We start from the raw sequence: 19,093 nt of genomic DNA, 5'->3' as shown, positions 1-19,093 counted from the left end.
GTAAATCATAGCAGTTTACCGGGTTAGGTGGAGGCGAAGGCTGAGAGGCGACGGATAACGGGAAAGGGTGGACGATGCCGTCAGCGACGTGAGTGTGTCCTGAAGCGACGCTGATGGGGTAGTAGCGGTGTTAGTAATAAAGTGGCGGCGTGTTTGCGAAACTACGTAAAAAGGGGGGGGACGTAAATCGGGATGTTACCGTCACTACGGTGATGTTGGCCTTGGCCACTTTGTCCAAGTAGCTCAATACAAATATCGTATTTTAAAAGTGAAACTGCACGAAAATTGTGATTATCAAAATTGTGATTATTGTCAAAATTGTGCTTTTTGTCAAAATTGTGATTATTGTCAAAATTGTGATTATTGTCAAAATTGTGATTATTGTCAAAATTGTGATTATTGTCAAAATTGTAATTATTGTCAAAATTGTGATTATTGTCAAAATTGTGATTATTGTCAAAATTGTGATTATTGTCAAAATTGTGATTATTGTCAAAATTGTGTTTATTGTCAAAATTGTGATTATTGTCAAAATTGTGATTATTGTCAAAATTGTGATTATTGTCAAAATTGTGATTATTGTCAAAATTGTGATTATTGTCAAAATTGTGATTATTGTCAAAATTGTGATTATTGTCAAAATTGTGATTATTGTCAACGCCACTGCTTCTGGCGTCCGCTTCGTTCCGCCGTGGCGTTTTAATCGCGACCGCTCTTCGTCTGCTCTTCCCCGGATGAGAACCATTATCGTCGGTAAAGCGATTAGACGATGAAATGTAAAACCGAAGCTCTGTTTCCCACTGCAAAGCACAATTATATATCTCGTGGCAGAACCAGCGAGAGAACCGCGATAAACGAGTTAGCGAGGCTTTCCTGGATGTACGTTTGACTAATTTCGCACCGCAAGTAGCCAACCGTGCTCATCAGAGGTGTCGGTGGGAAGGACAACATACTAAAGACAAAAAGCAGTTCTAAAGAGTTTGTCAATCGAGATGATTTGAAGCAGTTCTCCGTGAGTGCTAACGCTAAAAATAACCGCCACTTTTTTCAAATTTTCTTGCTGTGGTTTTCACACCTGATGATGATTGCTTGTGTTGCAGTCGAAACGTCGTGAGAATTTTATTGTTTTATTATTATTTTATTGTTTCCCTTCTACGTGACTTTACCGAAAGAACCAAGAATATAGTTCTAAAGAGTTTGTCAATCGAGATGATTTAAAGCCGTTCTAAAGGGAGGAGTTTTCCAGCTAGATTCTCAAACTCCCTGCCACTTTCCGAGAGCGGTCACGCGTCCGCCGCTTGTTGCAGAGGTTCGCGGGTTCGAATCCGGTGGCCGCCCCCGGTTAATATCCCGCGGCTGTAAACGACCGTGCTCTCACCCCTCCGCCGCCGCCCGCTTCGCGTGAACGATCCCGCAAGAGCAGGCCGCCGCGTGCCGGCGGCGGAGCCCAAAGTTGTCGACTGAGAACGTTCCCCTAGAGGCACGCTCATGCCCTCTGGTCACTCTCGCAAGTGAGAATGTGTCCTTGCCTCCGATTAATCTCGCCCGGTTGAACAAATTAAACTTCCCTCGCACTGCCCGACTTGAGGATCTCTTCCCAACGTCTCTTTTCCCTTCCCTCGGAACCTCTCACAGCAATCACCTCGCTCAATAAGAAATAATAAAACGCCCCGCTCGCTCACACCCCTTCTCCTCTTTGGCAGTGTGCCGTCTGTTGCTGCTGGCTGCTTTGACGCTTGTGGGCGTCTGCAGAGCGAAGCTCACCCCGAGCCACGCGTTCCTCTCACCCAACGCCAGAGACGATTTGAAAGTTTGTCGACAACAACAACGAGCAACGTTGATCCCCCCCCCTCCGCGCGAGGTGGCACTTGGCACGTCACGCGGGAGGGCCGTGGAGGCTTTGGGCACGCACTCGCCCGGTTAGAGGTCATCGGCCCCTCGTTCATCTATCGGCGCGTTCATCTTTTCCTACTCAAAGCGAGAGAGAGGGGAGGGGGAGAGATCAATTGGCTTCGACGAAACGGACGGCTTCGATTTTGGCCCGCGGCTTTGTGGGTGTGGCCCGGCCTCGTCTTCACGTCTTGCTGCGATTCTTAGTCCCTTGGTTGCTGGGAGAGCGCCTCGCGCCGCTTTGAAGGCATCAGCACTTGGGCGAGCACCCAAGGGGGAGGGAGGAGGAGGGAGGAGGGGGGGGGAAGGAGGAGGGAGTGGAGGAGAGGAGGGGGCAGGGGGGAGGAGGAGGGGGGAGAAGAGGGGAGGGATGAGAAGATTTGGAGGGGGGAGGAGGGGGAAGCGATGAGGAGAGGGGAGGGAGGGGAGGGAGGATGGGAGGGGAGTGAGCAGACGTTGCGAGGAGGTCCACTGATGTAACAACGCAACGTGGGCCAATTTTGACAGCGTCTTACGTAAACACATTCCAGTTGAAGTGCCTTAACAAATACAAAACAAACACAAAATAACATTGTGATACTGCTGCGAAGGTCGAGCCAGCAGATCGCCATCCCAATGTCGCGAGTTTAAAACCTGTTTGCGGGCGGTCGTCTCAGCCCATCAGTATTCCTCCGGGGCCGATAAAATCGAGTACCACAGCAGTTGTCCGATGGATATACAGTACTCGCCCCTGCCATGGGAGTGTGGAATTTCCACAAACTGGCTCAGAGCTGCTAGCGGGAGATAAGCACCAATATGTCGTCACTGCATATGTTGTATTTGTGATGTATATGTTGAAGATGACGATTCTAATTTGACATTTAATTTTTGGAACGTGCTCCTGGTGCGGTTCGTAATAATAATAAGTATTATTTTCCATGCTCATTGTAACTCTCGTCTATTTTGCCCACCGATTTTCAAGGCGCGGTTGGCTAGGTACGGTGCGAAAGAAGTCCAACGCACCTACATACATTTGCATCGCGTTCACACCGTGTAATGCCCGTCGCGTTACACGAGGGCTCCCTCGGGACCGGACTTTTCCGTTAGGGCCCTGGGCCCCGGTTAAGCCGAACGCTCTTAGTTGATTGTTCCCTGGCCACTATTTATCAAGTGGAGTGCGTGGAGTGAGTGGAGTGCGTGGAGTGAGTGCTGTTGGCCCACAGCCAGTGGCATCTGATGCTGATGTTGCTGGGCACCGCTTGAACTCCTGCCTCCCCTCGCTTGTGTGTACACTGTACGCACGTTTAACTTCTTTCGCGCCGTACGTAGCCAACCGCGCCCATCGGAGGTGCGGGCGATGGACAACAAACCAAACGCAAAAAGCAGTTCTGAAGATACGAGCGTTCAATCTAGATGATGATGATGTAAAAGTGCATCGCTCCAGTGGCTTCTTAATATCGGAAGGAAGAGCGTTCCAGACGGCCGCAGAAGCGCATCTGAAAGCGGCGGGCGACGATGCGGTGACCACCGTCTTTGTGCGATAGTGAGCCAAGCCGCCGCTGCCGCTGCTACTGCAAGGATGACCGGAAAACGGGAAGCACTTGAGCGGAAGCCGTAAACAATTGGCATCGCAAGTGCACTGGTCACTTCGAGCCATCTCGGCGGCCCAGCCCGCAGGTCGATCAGTGCTGGATGACGACGACGACGAGGATGCTGAGAATGATTTGCTTTGATCGAGCGTCCTTCACGCTGGTCCAGGCGGACGCCTCTCTCAGGGTGCTTTACTCGCCGCGACGATCCACTCGCTTGACGTCTCTTCTCTCTCAACACGCCGCCGCCCACCCCCCCCCCCCCCAGAACCCCACCACAGTGGCAGCTGTCCCCGTGCGGCACAAGGTGACTCAGCAGCCGGCCTGCGATCGCTCGTAAATCGTTCTGCGAGCAGAGGGGGCGATGATTGCTACCGCCGTGCGCAATCCCATTTGAGCAATTCGCGGGCGATTACTTTTCTTCTTCGAAGTTTGGTTATACTTAGACCGTGATGACGGCACGCAATGGCCGGTTCATTTAGAATGACATCCACTTTTATCTTTAACGTACACTGTGAGTGAAGCGGACGGCGCTCGGAATTTTACGAATAACCAACACCGGTACACCGCCATTTGCCACTAAGCCGCGGTGGCGTCACCACGGCGTCTGTGCCAGGCCAGGTGCACTTTGAGGCCAGGTGAAGTGTTGAAGGTCACGGGACAGACCCAGGTGCCACGGGTAACCCCCCCCCCCCCCACACACAGTATTAACCAGGACGGCCTGCCGGATTTGACCCATGAACCTCTGTCATTGGCCCCTGGACGACCGCACCTTGCTCCCACGGACGAACAGTGGGGAGGGGTGGGTGTTGGTGTTGGGGGCTGAGCTCGGAGTGCCCTGCAGTGCCGTCGTGTGGCAGGGCCCGCTGTGAGCTCCGCCCTTCGCCGTGGAGATCGCGCGGCTACGATGCCACCCTGCGTTGGTGCCGGCTAACCGTGACCCTGACTCGCATTGGCAGGCACGGTCGATCGATCGTGGTCGTTATATGTCATCGGAATGTTGTCTTGTCCTGGAGGAATCCGATGAAGCCCATTGAGCTCTTAGCTTCTTTTTCAAAAGTGACCTGGCTATCACAAATGATAACTCAACGAAGATGGCTCATCGTCACCACGTGGTTTCAGTTCTCCAGCGTCGATCTCGCCGGGGGAACCGTGGAAAGGTCGGACGTGTGGACATCGCGAGAGATTGGCAGCTGCTGCTGCCGCCCTGCCGTGCACGTTTCTGGACAGAGAGAGCGAGAGAGAGCGAGGGAGAGAGAGAGTGAGAGAGAGCCAGAGAGAGTGAGAGAGAGCCAGAGAGAGAGCGAGGGAGAGACAGAGAGAGAGTGAGAGAGTGAGAGAGAGCCAGAGAGAGTGAGAGACAGCCAGAGAGAGAGCGAGAGAGAGCGAGGGAGAGACAGAGAGCGAGAGCCAGAGAGAGAGCCAGAGAGAGAGTGAGGGCGAGCGAGAGTGAGAGAGAGTGAGAGAGTGAGAGAGCGAGAGAGAGAGCGAGAGAGTGAGAGAGAGTGAGGGCGAGAGAGAATGAGAGAGTGAGAGAGAGCCAGAGAGAGCGAGAGAGAGTGTGATAGAGAGCGAGAGAGAGAGAGTGAGGGCAAGCGAGAGTGAAAGAGTGAGAGAGAGCCAGAGAGAGAGCGAGAGAGAGAGAGAGTGTGATAGAGAGCGAGAGAGAGAGAGCGTGAGGGCGAGAGAGTGAGTGAGAGAGAGTGAGAGAGAAAAACAAGAGAGAAAGCGAGAGAGAGAGAGAGAGACTTTTGACTTTTAAACCATTTTTATTGCCACCAGCAGCAACAGCACCGGAGGCGATTTCGATACGAACCACAAAGTCACCAGCAACAAAATAACCAAACGCAATTAAAAAAAACACGCGCTACAGCACGTGGCACGAGACGCACCACGCACAAAAAAACGTCACGTGGTGGTCGTGACGCACGCCACTCCCGACGACTGTGCACGTTAGAAGGTGAAAAGGAGGGAGAGAGAGATCTAAGCTACCCGTCGGAGGCCGTTTGACTGTGGGAAGGCCTGCGTACAGGTGCAGCATTTGTCGTAGTTATATAAAAAACAGCGAGAGAGTCAGCGAGAGAGAGCGAAATGGAGTAGGAAGAGAGGGGGGCAGAGAGGGGGGCAGAGAGGGGGGTAGAGAGAGAGGGAAGGGGTAAGGAGAGCAGAAAAAAAGAGAAGAAATATATTTTGTTGGGTCTTTCATTTAAAAGGTGTGGGGGGGGGGGGTTACATAAAGCAAAGCATAAGAAAACCGAAATGATGAACGGAGCAAAGTGCCGACTACACCGAGCATCTTCTTGTTTCCTCTGATCGTAAAAAAAGAGAGAGAGACAGTGAGAGATAGAGAGACAGTGAGTGAGAGATAGAGAAAGAGAGACAGTGAATGAGAGCGCGAGAGAGTGAGAGAGGCAACAACATTGGCTTCAGGGGAAACGCGCCACCGTGCTGTCCACAGTCGGCGAGCGTCCGCGAGATTAGGAACGCAAATTTACTGTGCGTGAAAACACGTGCCGTGGAGAAGGGCATTCGCCCGAAAACGTCGTCTATTTTTATTTATCTCGTTTTTTTCCCCCTTTCATTGACGAGTGTGCTGAGTTTTGTTGCTGTTATGGAAAAAGTTGGGATTCGTGAACATCTGTAGCACGCGGCGGTGTCACTCGCGCACGAATAGCGCACTGGTGCGGGCTGTTCATTGGTCAGGGCCGATATGTGACACTCAGATGTGTGACGTTGTACCGTGCAGTTGATGGTAATTCGTTGGGTGGACATTGGCGGCACGTGCCCGCAGGGCTGTGACGTGCCGGCCTTAACAGGAGCTCGCTGACGGAACAACTGACCGCTGCCTCTCTGTTTGTCCGCAGGCATCGTGTTCACCACGCTGGTGTTCGGCCCGGCGTGCGGCTTCATGCTGGGCTCCGTGTTCACGCGCATTTACGTCGACGCCATCTTCATCAACACGAGTGAGCCCGCTCGACATTCAGACACTCTGTGAAAGTTATCGTTGCGAGAGATTACGCGTGACCGGTTTGACTGGTGCCGCTGCTCCAAAAAAGAGCAACGCAGCTCAGCGGGCCTTACCTGGTAAAGTAAAAATAGCTTCGTTTAAAAATAGTTTGCTGCCAGTCCTCCAAGCCCTTGGGCCAAGGCAAGGCCAAGCACGAGAGGGCCCGAGACAAAGCCAAGGCCGAGAGCCCCTTCGGGCCGAGGCCAAGGCCAATCGTGGCCTCAGGCCGGCGCTCCAGAAGCCAAGGGCTTGTTTGCCGCGACCGTCGCCCCTCGTGTTCGTTCCCCGCCTCCACCCTCGACGCACAAACACCCTCACCCCCCCACCACACAGGCAAGCTGGACCTGACCCCGGAAGACCCGCGCTGGATCGGCGCGTGGTGGGCCGGCTTCCTCCTCTGCGCCGTGTTCCTCTTCGTCTCCTCGCTCTTCATGTTCGGCTTCCCACGCTCGCTCGCCCGCCCGCCGCACTGCACGCCCGAGCTGCTGCCCTCGCTGCCGCTGCCGGTGCTGCTGCCGCCGCCGCCGCCGCCCGGCGCCGTCGATGCCGGCCACTCGGATCGCGCCGCCCTCCGACCCCTGGCGGCGCCTCTGACCCCCAAGACGGCAAACGGCAGCGTGGTTACCCCGGGCAACGGGCGGGAGGCGGGGTCGTGTTGCCGCCACTTGAGAGGTGAAGCGCTGTGCAGCGGCTAACGACGGTTAACGGCGGTTAACGGCGGTTTAACGGCAGTTAACGGCGGTTTAACGGCGGTTTAACGGCAGTTAACGGCGGTTTAACGGCGGTTAACGGCGGTTAACGTCGGTTAACGGCGGGTAACACTGGTTAACGGCGGTTAACGCCGGTTAACGGCGGACCGTACCCATAGGCTAAGAAGCGTCCTTGTCGCCGTCGGCCGTTGCGTGCCGGGAGGCGTGGTCCAAATTTAGTCAAATTCGAAAATTTACCCACATCATTCTGACGTGGGAAATTTCGCGCGGCGGCAGCAACAACATCACCTTGTCCTGCAGAACTGCTGCAGAGAGGATGCCACGGTAGCGAGATGTTAACTCCCTCGCCAGGTATACAGGAGGTCGTGGCTTCCATGCCGACCCTGATGCCTGAATCCGTGGAGTTTGCGTCTCTCTCCCCGTGGTCACGTGGATTTTTACTCCGGGTGCTCCGGTTTTTCCCTCCACGTTTAGAAAACACGCGCTTCGAGTATTTGGCTGCTGCAATGAATGTCCACTTCGTTGAGCTGTCATTTGTGATAGCCGGGCCGTCTCTGAACAAAGCTACACAGCTCAGGGGACCTTACCTGGTAAAGTTAAACATTGTTTAATAGTTGTGTTGAAAGTTAAACATTGTTTAATAGTTGTGTTGAAAGTTAAACATTGTTTAATAGTTATTTTGAAAGGCCGCGTCCACAGAAGCAACGCCGCCTTCTATCGCATTCGCGTCGCGCTGTAAGGAGTCTCGAATGGGCCAACGATTTTATTTTGACGATTGGTTGCCGGTACCTGCCTGGCCGAGTGATTCAAACGACGCGAGATGAACGCAACAACACTCGGCGAGGAGGGGGGGGTGGTCGGAGGAGTGGGGGCGGAGGTGGCCCGGGTGAGCCGCGAGGCTCGCGGTGAACCGGCTCCGCTTAGTTCCGTTGTTCGAGTCTGGGCTGCAGTCAACTGCCCGCGACGAATTTCTCAACAGCAGCGAGAGTTCAATGTCTTGGCACCAATGCCTGCACAAAACACCACGCGTGTCCGGTTAGATTCTCTCACTGGACTGGTTTAGTCAGTGATCCAGTGACACCTGAGCCCTGCCCCGTGACCTCCTCCCAGCGAGTGATCAGGTCCAGTATGCACCTGTGCTTGTGCAGTGATGTGCAGAACGGTGGTGCGGTGGTTAGCGCTCTGCACTATGAACCCGGCTACCCGGGTAAAATTCCCCGCTCGTGACCAATGCAGTAACAGCGGCGAATATCTGAACCGGTCATAAGTCAAATCAGCGCGTGCTGCGGTGTGTAAAACGTCAGCACTGGGGAGACAAAGGCGGCCGGGCGTGGATCTGGCCCCACCACCCGCACGTGACACCGTTTTCCGGCCTCGCACGCGGCACTCGCCCGCCCCGACGGTCCGTTAAAGACTACGCCGGGGGGATCTTTGTGTTGGCGCCACGCAGTGATCCCCAGGGCGACGCGCACTCTGCTACGGAACCCGGTGTTCACCTGCATCGTGCTGGCCGCCTGCGCCGAGATCGCCGTCATCGCCGGCTTCGCCGCCTTCCTGGGGAAGTACCTGGAGCGGCAGTACAACCTCACCGCCTCCTACGCCAACCAACTGCTCGGTAAGCCCAGCCGGCCATCTCCTCCCCCTCATCCTCCTGTCACGTGGAGCAGCCCGCTCGTTACACTAGAACACGTGTGGTTGTGTTGGGGTAGCTGAGTGGAGTAGCCTGCTCGTTACACCAGAACACGTGTGGTTGTGTTGGGGTAGCTGGGTGGAGTAGCCTGCTGCTGACACCAGAACACGTGTGGTAGTGTTGGAGTAGCTGAGTGGAGTAGCCCGCTCCTTACACCAGAACACGTGTGGTAGTGTTGGGGTAGCTGAGTGGAGTAGCCCGCTCGTTACACCAGAACACGTGTGGTAGTGTTGGGGTAGCTGGGTGGAGTAGCCCGCTCGTTACACCAGAACACGTGTGGTAGTGTTGGGGTAGCTGGGTGGAGTAGCCCGCTCCTGACACCAGAACACGTGTGGTAGTGTTGGGGTAGCTGGGTGGAGTAGCCTGTTCCTTACACCAGAACACGTGTGGTAGTGTTGGGGTAGCTGGGTGGAGTAGCCTGTTCCTTACACCAGAACACGTGTGGTAGTGTTGGGGTAGCTGGGTGGAGTAGCCTGTTCCTGACACCAGAACACGTGTGGTAGTGTTGGGGTAGCTGGGTGGAGTAGCCTGCTCCTTACACCAGAACACGTGTGGTAGTGTTGGGGTAGCTGAGTGGAGTAGCCCGCTCGTTACACCAGAACACGTGTGGTTGTGTTGGGGTAGCTGAGTGGAGTAGCCCGCTCCTGACACCAGAACACGTGTGGTAGTGTTGGGGTAGCTGGGTGGAGTAGCCCGCTCCTTATACCAGAACACGTGTGGTAGTGTTGGGGTAGCTGGGTGGAGTAGCCCGCTCCTTACACCAGAACACGTGTGGTAGTGTTGGGGTAGCTGGGTGGAGTAGCCCGCTCCTTACACCAGAACACGTGTGGTAGTGTTGGGGTAGCTGGGTGGAGTAGCCCGCTCCTTACACCAGAACACGTGGTAGTGTTGGAGTAGCTGAGTGGAGTAGCCTGCTCCTTACACCAGAACACGTGTGGTAGTGTTGGGGTAGCTGAGTGGAGTAGCCTGCTCGTTACACCAGAACACGTGTGGTAGTGTTGGGGTAGCTGAGTGGAGTAGCCTGCTCCTGACACCAGAACACGTGTGGTAGTGTTGGGGTAGCTGGGTGGAGTAGCCCGCTCCTTACACCAGAACACGTGTGGTAGTGTTGGAGTAGCTGGGTGGAGTAGCCCGCTCGTTACACCAGAACACGTGTGGTAGTGTTGGGGTAGCTGAGTGGAGTAGCCCGCTCCTTACACCAGAACACGTGTGGTAGTGTTGGGGTAGCTGGGTGGAGTAGCCCGCTCGTTACACCAGAACACGTGTGGTTGTGTTGGGGTAGCTGAGTGGAGTAGCCCGCTCGTTACACCAGAACACGTGTGGTAGTGTTGGGGTAGCTGGGTGGAGTAGCCCGCTCCTGACACCAGAACACGTGTGGTTGTGTTGGGGTAGCTGAGTGGAGTAGCCCGCTCATTACACTAGAACACGTGTGGTAGTGTTGGGGTAGCTGGGTGGAGTAGCCCGCTCGTTACACCAGAACACGTGTGGTAGTGTTGGAGTAGCTGGGTGGAGTAGCCCGCTCGTTACACCAGAACACGTGTGGTAGTGTTGGGGTAGCTGAGTGGAGTAGCCCGCTCCTTACACCAGAACACGTGTGGTAGTGTTGGGGTAGCTGGGTGGAGTAGCCCGCTCGTTACACCAGAACACGTGTGGTAGTGTTGGGGTAGCTGAGTGGAGTAGCCTGCTCCTTACACCAGAACACGTGTGGTAGTGTTGGAGTAGCTGGGTGGAGTAGCCCGCTCCTGACACCAGAACACGTGTGGTAGTGTTGGGGTAGCTGGGTGGAGTAGCCCGCTCCTGACACCAGAACACGTGTGGTAGTGTTGGAGTAGCTGGGTGGAGTAGCCCGCTCCTTACACCAGAACACGTGTGGTAGTGTTGGGGTAGCTGGGTGGAGTAGCCCGCTCCTTACACCAGAACACGTGTGGTAGTGTTGGGGTAGCTGGGTGGAGTAGCCCGCTCCTTACACCAGAACACGTGTGGTAGTGTTGGGGTAGCTGGGTGGAGTAGCCCGCTCCTTACACCAGAACACGTGTGGTAGTGTTGGGGTAGCTGGGTGGAGTAGCCCGCTCCTTACACCAGAACACGTGTGGTAGTGTTGGGGTAGCTGAGTGGAGTAGCCCGCTCCTTACACCAGAACACGTGTGGTAGTGTTGGGGTAGCTGGGTGGAGTAGCCCGCTCCTTACACCAGAACACGTGTGGTAGTGTTGGGGTAGCTGGGTGGAGTAGCCCGCTCCTTACACCAGAACACGTGTGGTAGTGTTGGGGTAGCTGGGTGGAGTAGCCCGCTCCTTACACCAGAACACGTGTGGTAGTGTTGGGGTAGCTGGGTGGAGTAGCCCGCTCCTTACACCAGAACACGTGTGATAGTGTTGGGGTAGCTGGGTGGAGTAGTCCGCTCCTTACACCAGAACACGTGTGGTAGTGTTGGGGTAGCTGAGTGGAGTAGCCCGCTCCTTACACCAGAACACGTGTGGTAGTGTTGGGGTAGCTGGGTGGAGTAGCCCGCTCCTTACACCAGAACACGTGTGGTAGTGTTGGGGTAGCTGAGTGGAGTAGCCCGCTCCTTACACCAGAACACGTGTGGTAGTGTTGGGGTAGCTGGGTGGAGTAGCCCGCTCCTTACACCAGAACACGTGTGGTAGTGTTGGGGTAGCTGAGTGGAGTAGCCCGCTCCTTACACCAGAACACGTGTGGTAGTGTTGGGGTAGCTGGGTGGAGTAGCCCGCTCCTGACACCAGAACACGTGTGGTAGTGTTGGAGTAGCTGGGTGGAGTAGCCCGCTCCTTACACCAGAACACGTGTGGTAGTGTTGGGGTAGCTGGGTGGAGTAGCCCGCTCCTTACACCAGAACACGTGTGGTAGTGTTGGGGTAGCTGGGTGGAGTAGCCCGCTCCTTACACCAGAACACGTGTGGTAGTGTTGGGGTAGCTGGGTGGAGTAGCCCGCTCCTTACACCAGAACACGTGTGGTAGTGTTGGGGTAGCTGGGTGGAGTAGCCCGCTCCTTACACCAGAACACGTGTGGTAGTGTTGGGGTAGCTGAGTGGAGTAGCCCGCTCCTTACACCAGAACACGTGTGGTAGTGTTGGGGTAGCTGGGTGGAGTAGCCCGCTCGTTACACCAGAACACGTGTGGTAGTGTTGGAGTAGCTGGGTGGAGTAGCCTGCTCCTTACACCAGAACACGTGTGGTAGTGTTGGGGTAGCTGGGTGGAGTAGCCCGCTCGTTACACCAGAACACGTGTGGTAGTGTTGGGGTAGCTGGGTGGAGTAGCCCGCTCCTTACACCAGAACACGTGTGGTAGTGTTGGAGTAGCTGGGTGGAGTAGCCTGCTCCTTACACCAGAACACGTGTGGTAGTGTTGGGGTAGCTGGGTGGAGTAGCCCGCTCGTTACACCAGAACACGTGTGGTAGTGTTGGGGTAGCTGGGTGGAGTAGCCCGCTCCTTACACCAGAACACGTGTGGTAGTGTTGGGGTAGCTGAGTGGAGTAGCCCGCTCCTTACACCAGAACACGTGTGGTAGTGTTGGGGTAGCTGAGTGGAGTAGCCCGCTCCTTACACCAGAACACGTGTGGTAGTGTTGGGGTAGCTGGGTGGAGTAGCCCGCTCCTGACACCAGAACACGTGTGGTAGTGTTGGAGTAGCTGGGTGGAGTAGCCCGCTCCTTACACCAGAACACGTGTGGTAGTGTTGGGGTAGCTGGGTGGAGTAGCCCGCTCCTTACACCAGAACACGTGTGGTAGTGTTGGGGTAGCTGGGTGGAGTAGCCCGCTCCTTACACCAGAACACGTGTGGTAGTGTTGGGGTAGCTGGGTGGAGTAGCCCGCTCCTTACACCAGAACACGTGTGGTAGTGTTGGGGTAGCTGGGTGGAGTAGCCCGCTCCTTACACCAGAACACGTGTGGTAGTGTTGGGGTAGCTGAGTGGAGTAGCCCGCTCCTTACACCAGAACACGTGTGGTAGTGTTGGGGTAGCTGGGTGGAGTAGCCCGCTCGTTACACCAGAACACGTGTGGTAGTGTTGGAGTAGCTGGGTGGAGTAGCCTGCTCCTTACACCAGAACACGTGTGGTAGTGTTGGGGTAGCTGGGTGGAGTAGCCCGCTCGTTACACCAGAACACGTGTGGTAGTGTTGGGGTAGCTGGGTGGAGTAGCCCGCTCCTTACACCAGAACACGTGTGGTAGTGTTGGAGTAGCTGGGTGGAGTAGCCTGCTCCTTACACCAGAACACGTGTGGTAGTGTTGGGGTAGCTGGGTGGAGTAGCCCGCTCGTTACACCAGAACACGTGTGGTAGTGTTGGGGTAGCTGGGTGGAGTAGCCCGCTCCTTACACCAGAACACGTGTGGTAGTGTTGGGGTAGCTGAGTGGAGTAGCCCGCTCCTTACACCAGAACACGTGTGGTAGTGTTGGGGTAGCTGGGTGGAGTAGCCCGCTCCTTACACCAGAACACGTGTGGTAGTGTTGGGGTAGCTGAGTGGAGTAGCCCGCTCCTTACACCAGAACACGTGTGGTAGTGTTGCGGTAGCTGGGTGGAGTAGCCCGCTCGTTACACCAGAACACGTGTGGTAGTGTTGGGGTAGCTGGGTGGAGTAGCCTGCTCCTTACACCAGAACACGTGTGGTAGTGTTGGGGTAGCTGGGTGGAGTAGCCCGCTCGTTACACCAGAACACGTGTGGTAGTGTTGGGGTAGCTGGGTGGAGTAGCCCGCTCCTTACACCAGAACACGTGTGGTAGTGTTGGAGTAGCTGGGTGGAGTAGCCTGCTCCTTACACCAGAACACGTGTGGTAGTGTTGGGGTAGCTGGGTGGAGTAGCCCGCTCGTTACACCAGAACACGTGTGGTAGTGTTGGGGTAGCTGGGTGGAGTAGCCTGCTCCTTACACCAGAACACATGTGGTAGTGTTGGGGTAGCTGGGTGGAGTAGCCCGCTCGTTACACCAGAACACGTGTGGTAGTGTTGGGGTAGCTGGGTGGAGTAGCCCGCTCCTTACACCAGAACACGTGTGGTAGTGTTGGAGTAGCTGGGTGGAGTAGCCTGCTCCTTACACCAGAACACGTGTGGTAGTGTTGGGGTAGCTGGGTGGAGTAGCCCGCTCGTTACACCAGAACACGTGTGGTAGTGTTGGGGTAGCTGGGTGGAGTAGCCCGCTCGTTACACCAGAACACGTGTGGTAGTGTTGGGGTAGCTGGGTGGAGTAGCCTGCTCCTTACACCAGAACACGTGTGGTAGTGTTGGGGTAGCTGGGTGGAGTAGCCTGCTCCTTACACCAGAACACGTGTGGTAGTGTTGGGGTAGCTGGGTGGAGTAGCCCGCTCGTTACACCAGAACACGTGTGGTAGTGTTGGGGTAGCTGGGTGGAGTAGCCCGCTCCTTACACCAGAACACGTGTGGTAGTGTTGGAGTAGCTGGGTGGAGTAGCCTGCTCCTTACACCAGAACACGTGTGGTAGTGTTGGGGTAGCTGGGTGGAGTAGCCCGCTCGTTACACCAGAACACGTGTGGTAGTGTTGGGGTAGCTGGGTGGAGTAGCCCGCTCGTTACACCAGAACACGTGTGGTAGTGTTGGGGTAGCTGGGTGGAGTAGCCTGCTCCTTACACCAGAACACGTGTGGTAGTGTTGGGGTAGCTGGGTGGAGTAGCCTGCTCCTTACACCAGAACACGTGTGGTAGTGTTGGGGTAGCTGGGTGGAGTAGCCCGCTCGTTACACCAGAACACGTGTGGTAGTGTTGGGGTAGCTGGGTGGAGTAGCCCGCTCCTTACACCAGAACACGTGTGGTAGTGTTGGAGTAGCTGGGTGGAGTAGCCTGCTCCTTACACCAGAACACGTGTGGTAGTGTTGGGGTAGCTGGGTGGAGTAGCCCGCTCGTTACACCAGAACACGTGTGGAAGTGTTGGGGTAGCTGGGTGGAGTAGCCCGCTCCTTACACCAGAACACGTGTGGTAGTGTTGGAGTAGCTGGGTGGAGTAGCCTGCTCCTTACACCAGAACACGTGTGGTAGTGTTGGGGTAGCTGGGTGGAGTAGCCCGCTCGTTACACCAGAACACGTGTGGTAGTGTTGGGGTAGCTGGGTGGAGTAGCCCGCTCGTTACACCAGAACACGTGTGGTAGTGTTGGGGTAGCTGAGTGGAGTAGCCTGCTCCTTACACCAGAATACGTGTGGTAGTGTTGGGGTAGCTGGGTGGAGTAGCCTGCTCCTTACACCAGAACACGTGTGGCGGTGATGTCGGCCGTCGCCGCCGTTGACGCTGCGTGGACGTGGGACATGGGACGCGGGCGCCGCTTGTAACGTCCGTGTGTCGCCACCCCCGCGTCCACCCCCGCGTCCACCCCCTGCCCAGCGATGACGGCGATCCCGTGCGCGTGTCTGGGCATCCTGCTGGGAGGGCTGATCGTGCGCCGCCTCTCGCTCACGCCCCTGGGCGCGGCGCGCACCGCCCTCATGGTCAACCTGGTGTCCACGGCCTGCTACGTCTCCTTCATGTTCCTGGGCTGCGGCACGGGGCCCGTGGCCGGCGTCACCACGCGCTACGCCAACGTCTTCAACGAGTAGGGAGCGAGCGAGCGAGTCGGGCCGGGCCCGTGCGCGTAGCGCCGTGGCCACGCGAACTCCGATCGTCCTCGCAGCAGCGGCTGCTTTTGGCCGCTCGCCATCGAACAAAGACGGTCGCCGCATCGCGTGGCACTTTCATCCACACCGGAGCTATGCACTTTTAAAGTCATCGAGATTAAAAACGAATTTCCTTTAGAATTGCTTTTTTGTGTTTAGTTTGTCGTCCTTCCCCGGCACCTCCGATTAGCGCGGTTACGTACGGCGTGAAGGAAGTTCAACATACGTACATGCATACGGATCGCACGCCGCGCAGAGCACCTCCGTAGAGCGGGCTTGATGTTCTCAGGCCGATCACCGTTGGCCGCTCAATTAAAGTCCCACCGATATTTGCATTTCAGTGACGATGGAGCCTCTTTGAAGCGACCCCAAAAGTGGTTCGTTGGCGCCATCTTCTGGGGCCACCTCACCACCACCACCGCGCGACGCGGTCAGCCGCTGCTCCACCCGTGGCGATTCTAAGCCGATTCTAAACCGCCCGACGATCCGCCGATTGATTTGGACGATCGCGGGACGCTCGTTGATCGATGTGGCCCTAGCGGCAGCGCCTTCGCCGCTTGTTCGCCGTTCGAATATCAGCGGCCGGCCCGATTTTTAATGCAGTGCAACAACCGTAATAATGTACGTACCGTACGTACGTTGAACTTGTTTCGCACCGCACGTAGCCAACCGTGCTCATCGGAGATGCGGGGGCAAGGACAACAAGCTAAGCACAGAAAGCAGTTCTAAAGAAAGGAGTTTTCAATCTAGGTAGTTTAAAAGTGCAAAGCTCCAGTGGCTTCCTGATATCGGAAGGAAGAGCGTTCCAGGCGGCCGCAGAAGTGCGGTGAGCGTCTTTTGTTCGACGGCTTGCGTGATGGTGTATGCTCTTTGACGAAATCGGCGAGGTTCATTGCGGCTCATTTGTGGCACGACCTTGCAATGAATTTGTTCGGCAACCGGAAGGCAATGCAGCTCGGCGAACACCGGATGGACACGGTGTCGGATCTTGCAGATGCCGTACGCCGTCCGCTTCACCCACGGTGGACGTTGAAGATCCCCGTCATTCGCAGGAGTCGGCGACTGCATGTCGGCGTCACGGTCCAAATCGGCTAAGTTGTAAACGACTCAATTGGGATTGTCGAGGGCAGTCGTCGACTGGCAGAGCGATGACCCCCAGGTCACCCTCGTAAATGAGACTCATCCTGGTCTCTTGAGTTCTCACCTGGCTAAACAAAGGAAACTTGGAACTAAACTTTGTCCCACATCCGATTGTCTTCGACTTGTCCGGACGGCGGGACTCTACTCACGGCGCTCCTGCATGTGCGTGCATGTGTACGTTTATGTGCTCGCGCGCGTGTGTGCATGCATGTGTGTGTGCGCGTGTGGTTGTGTGTGTGTGTGATTGTGTGTGTGTGTGCGCACGTGTAATTGTGTGTGCACGTGTGATTGTGTGTGTGTGCACGTGTGATTGTGTGTGTGCGTGCGTGTGCATGTGCCTGTGTGTTTCAGGTCGGATGGGGATTGGCCCCTGGATCCGTACGCGCCGTGTAACCTGGAGTGTGGCTGTGTGGCCGGAGCGTACAGCCCCGTGTGCGGCTCCGACGGCATCACGTACCTCTCACCCTGCTACGCCGGCTGCTTGGCTGGGGTGCGTTCCTTGCACGCGTGCGTGTGCGGGCACGTGCGTGCGTGTGTTGCGTGGGAAACGGTAGGGTAGCGTTTAGCGCGCTGCGCTACGAACCCGGTGACACGATTTCGATTCCTGCTCACGGCCAACGTCAGTGACAAATATCTGAACCGTTCCTGGGCCTCCCCTTAGTCGTCTAAAATGAGTACTAAGGCAGCCGGGCGTGGTGTTGGCCACCCACCTGCTTTTGTGCCATGCCTGCCTTCATAGGCGCTCGCTAGCAGCACTTGCTCCAAAAGTCCGTTAAGGCTATACTGGCGGATCTTTGTTTGTTGTTTGTGTCATAGAAACTCGCGTCCCTTATGTAGCCTTCAACACACACTCACTCACACTCTGCAGAACAGGGCGAGAAACGTTGAAATTCCACACACAGAGGCACCCGAGCCAGGCACCAAACCCCAGGCCCATCTTGCCGTGAGGCACCCCGCCCGCCCCCACCCTGCCACGTGCCATACCTGTACCGTGCGTGCATTCCCCCCCCTTTCCCCCGTAGAACATGTCAGAGTGCCTGTGCGTGTTCGCGAGCGAGGGAGGGCGAGCGGAGAGCGCCGTGCCGGGCCGCTGCCCGAACCCCGAGTGCCAGCGAGTGTTCCCCACCTTCCTCGCCATGGTCTGCGTCAGCAGCCTCATCGGCGCCATGGCGCAGACGCCGGCCATCATGATACTCATCAGGTGAGCGCCCTCCGCCAGGACCCCCGGCGGAAACCGCACCGGCGCCCGGCCGGGCCACCGTCCAAGAAACTAAACAAAAAAGGCAGCTCTAACGAAATTCGTTTTCAAAAAGCCGAGTTCACCCCTGAGTGATCACGTGTGTGCAACTTGTCACGTCATTTTGTTATTTTCGTCTCGAGGCGCACTTTGTAACGCGCGCGAGCGGGGTGGGCGGGAAGGCGGCCAAAACCGGCACCACCAACAATCGGCCAAGCTCTGCGGCCTTCCCGCAGGATGCTTGCCACTCTATCCCAGCTGGTCGCTGCACGCACGGCTCACGGCGTTGTCTGTGTCCGTTGAACGCCCCCCCCCCCCCACCCACACGTGGCACCAACTCTCCGTTGGTCTTCGTCGTGCTGCGCTCTCAGAACCGTGAGTCCGGAGCTCAAGTCGTACGCGCTGGGGGTGCAGTTCCTTCTCATACGCCTCCTGGGTAAGTCCTCGCTCACACACGCACGTGGGCACACACATGCACGCACGTGGGCACACGCACACACACACGTGGGCACACACACGCACACACACACATGCACGTGGGCACACACGCACACACGTGGGCACACACACACGCACACACGTGGGCACACACACGCACACACACACGCACACACACGCACACACGTGGGCACACACCGTCGGCAGCAGCACCGTCGGCGTGGGCTCTGGCTCAGGGAATGAAATGAGGCTGCCATTCTCAGTAGCCGTGGAACATCGGCGCCAAGGTCGGGCCAACGTTGGTCCAACGGTTTCAGCCCACATGTCAATCAACGTTCGGGCCGCCCTATTGAACGGTTGTGACAGCGGTGTTCGGTGAAATCCCTCATGCCACCTAATTCTCTGAACGTGCATCCCGACGCCTCAAATCCTGACCCTTTCGGGCACTATTGGTGCAGGGCCCGCTGAAGGGCTTGCCGCGAGTCTGCCCTGGGGATCGGCCTCGGGCCTGCTCTGACTGCGTCCGTTTCTTCCGCGAGACTTGGGAATGCGACAGCGCCCGGGGGAGACTTTAGCGGGAGGGCCCCTTAGGGATTGACGCCGGAAGGCGGCTGCTGCTCGACGCCTTCTCGGCGCACGCCCCCACCACCCTTGGCTCGTCGGGATAAAGAGGCCGAGTTAAGCGGTTCCACGTCGTCGCCTTCGAGGGCGGCGGTGTGCGCCGTCGACCGCGAGTATTCAGAACCCGACGGCGCATGGTTCGCGTCACGATCGGTCTTCAATATCGGAGCAAAAAAAATCCA

The 19,093-nt window shown here is 56.5% G+C and overlaps 1 protein-coding gene across 3 annotated transcripts in view; it reads left to right on the top strand.

The window, feature by feature from the left end:
* Nucleotides 1-19,093, top strand: part of SLCO3A1 (solute carrier organic anion transporter family member 3A1) — a 100,623-nt gene that overhangs the window by 72,005 nt on the left and 9,525 nt on the right. For all 3 annotated transcript variants that reach the window (XM_076073005.1, XM_076073006.1, XM_076073007.1), the window contains 7 exons: nucleotides 6,323-6,421; nucleotides 6,799-7,137; nucleotides 8,626-8,790; nucleotides 15,207-15,414; nucleotides 16,967-17,105; nucleotides 17,638-17,816; nucleotides 18,224-18,288. In XM_076073005.1, coding sequence (XP_075929120.1) covers nucleotides 6,323-6,421; nucleotides 6,799-7,137; nucleotides 8,626-8,790; nucleotides 15,207-15,414; nucleotides 16,967-17,105; nucleotides 17,638-17,816; nucleotides 18,224-18,288 — 1,194 coding nt within the window. The remainder of the gene's footprint in view (nucleotides 1-6,322; nucleotides 6,422-6,798; nucleotides 7,138-8,625; nucleotides 8,791-15,206; nucleotides 15,415-16,966; nucleotides 17,106-17,637; nucleotides 17,817-18,223; nucleotides 18,289-19,093) is intronic.

The sequence above is a fragment of the Petromyzon marinus genome, chromosome 40, assembly GCF_048934315.1.
Source record: "Petromyzon marinus isolate PM22_M1 ecotype Great Lakes invasive population chromosome 40, UKy_Petmar_22M1.pri1.0, whole genome shotgun sequence".
NCBI classification, from domain to species: domain Eukaryota; kingdom Metazoa; phylum Chordata; class Hyperoartia; order Petromyzontiformes; family Petromyzontidae; genus Petromyzon; species Petromyzon marinus.
The sequence above is the reverse complement of the archived record's forward strand: the minus strand, read 5'-3'. Positions and strand labels throughout refer to the sequence as shown.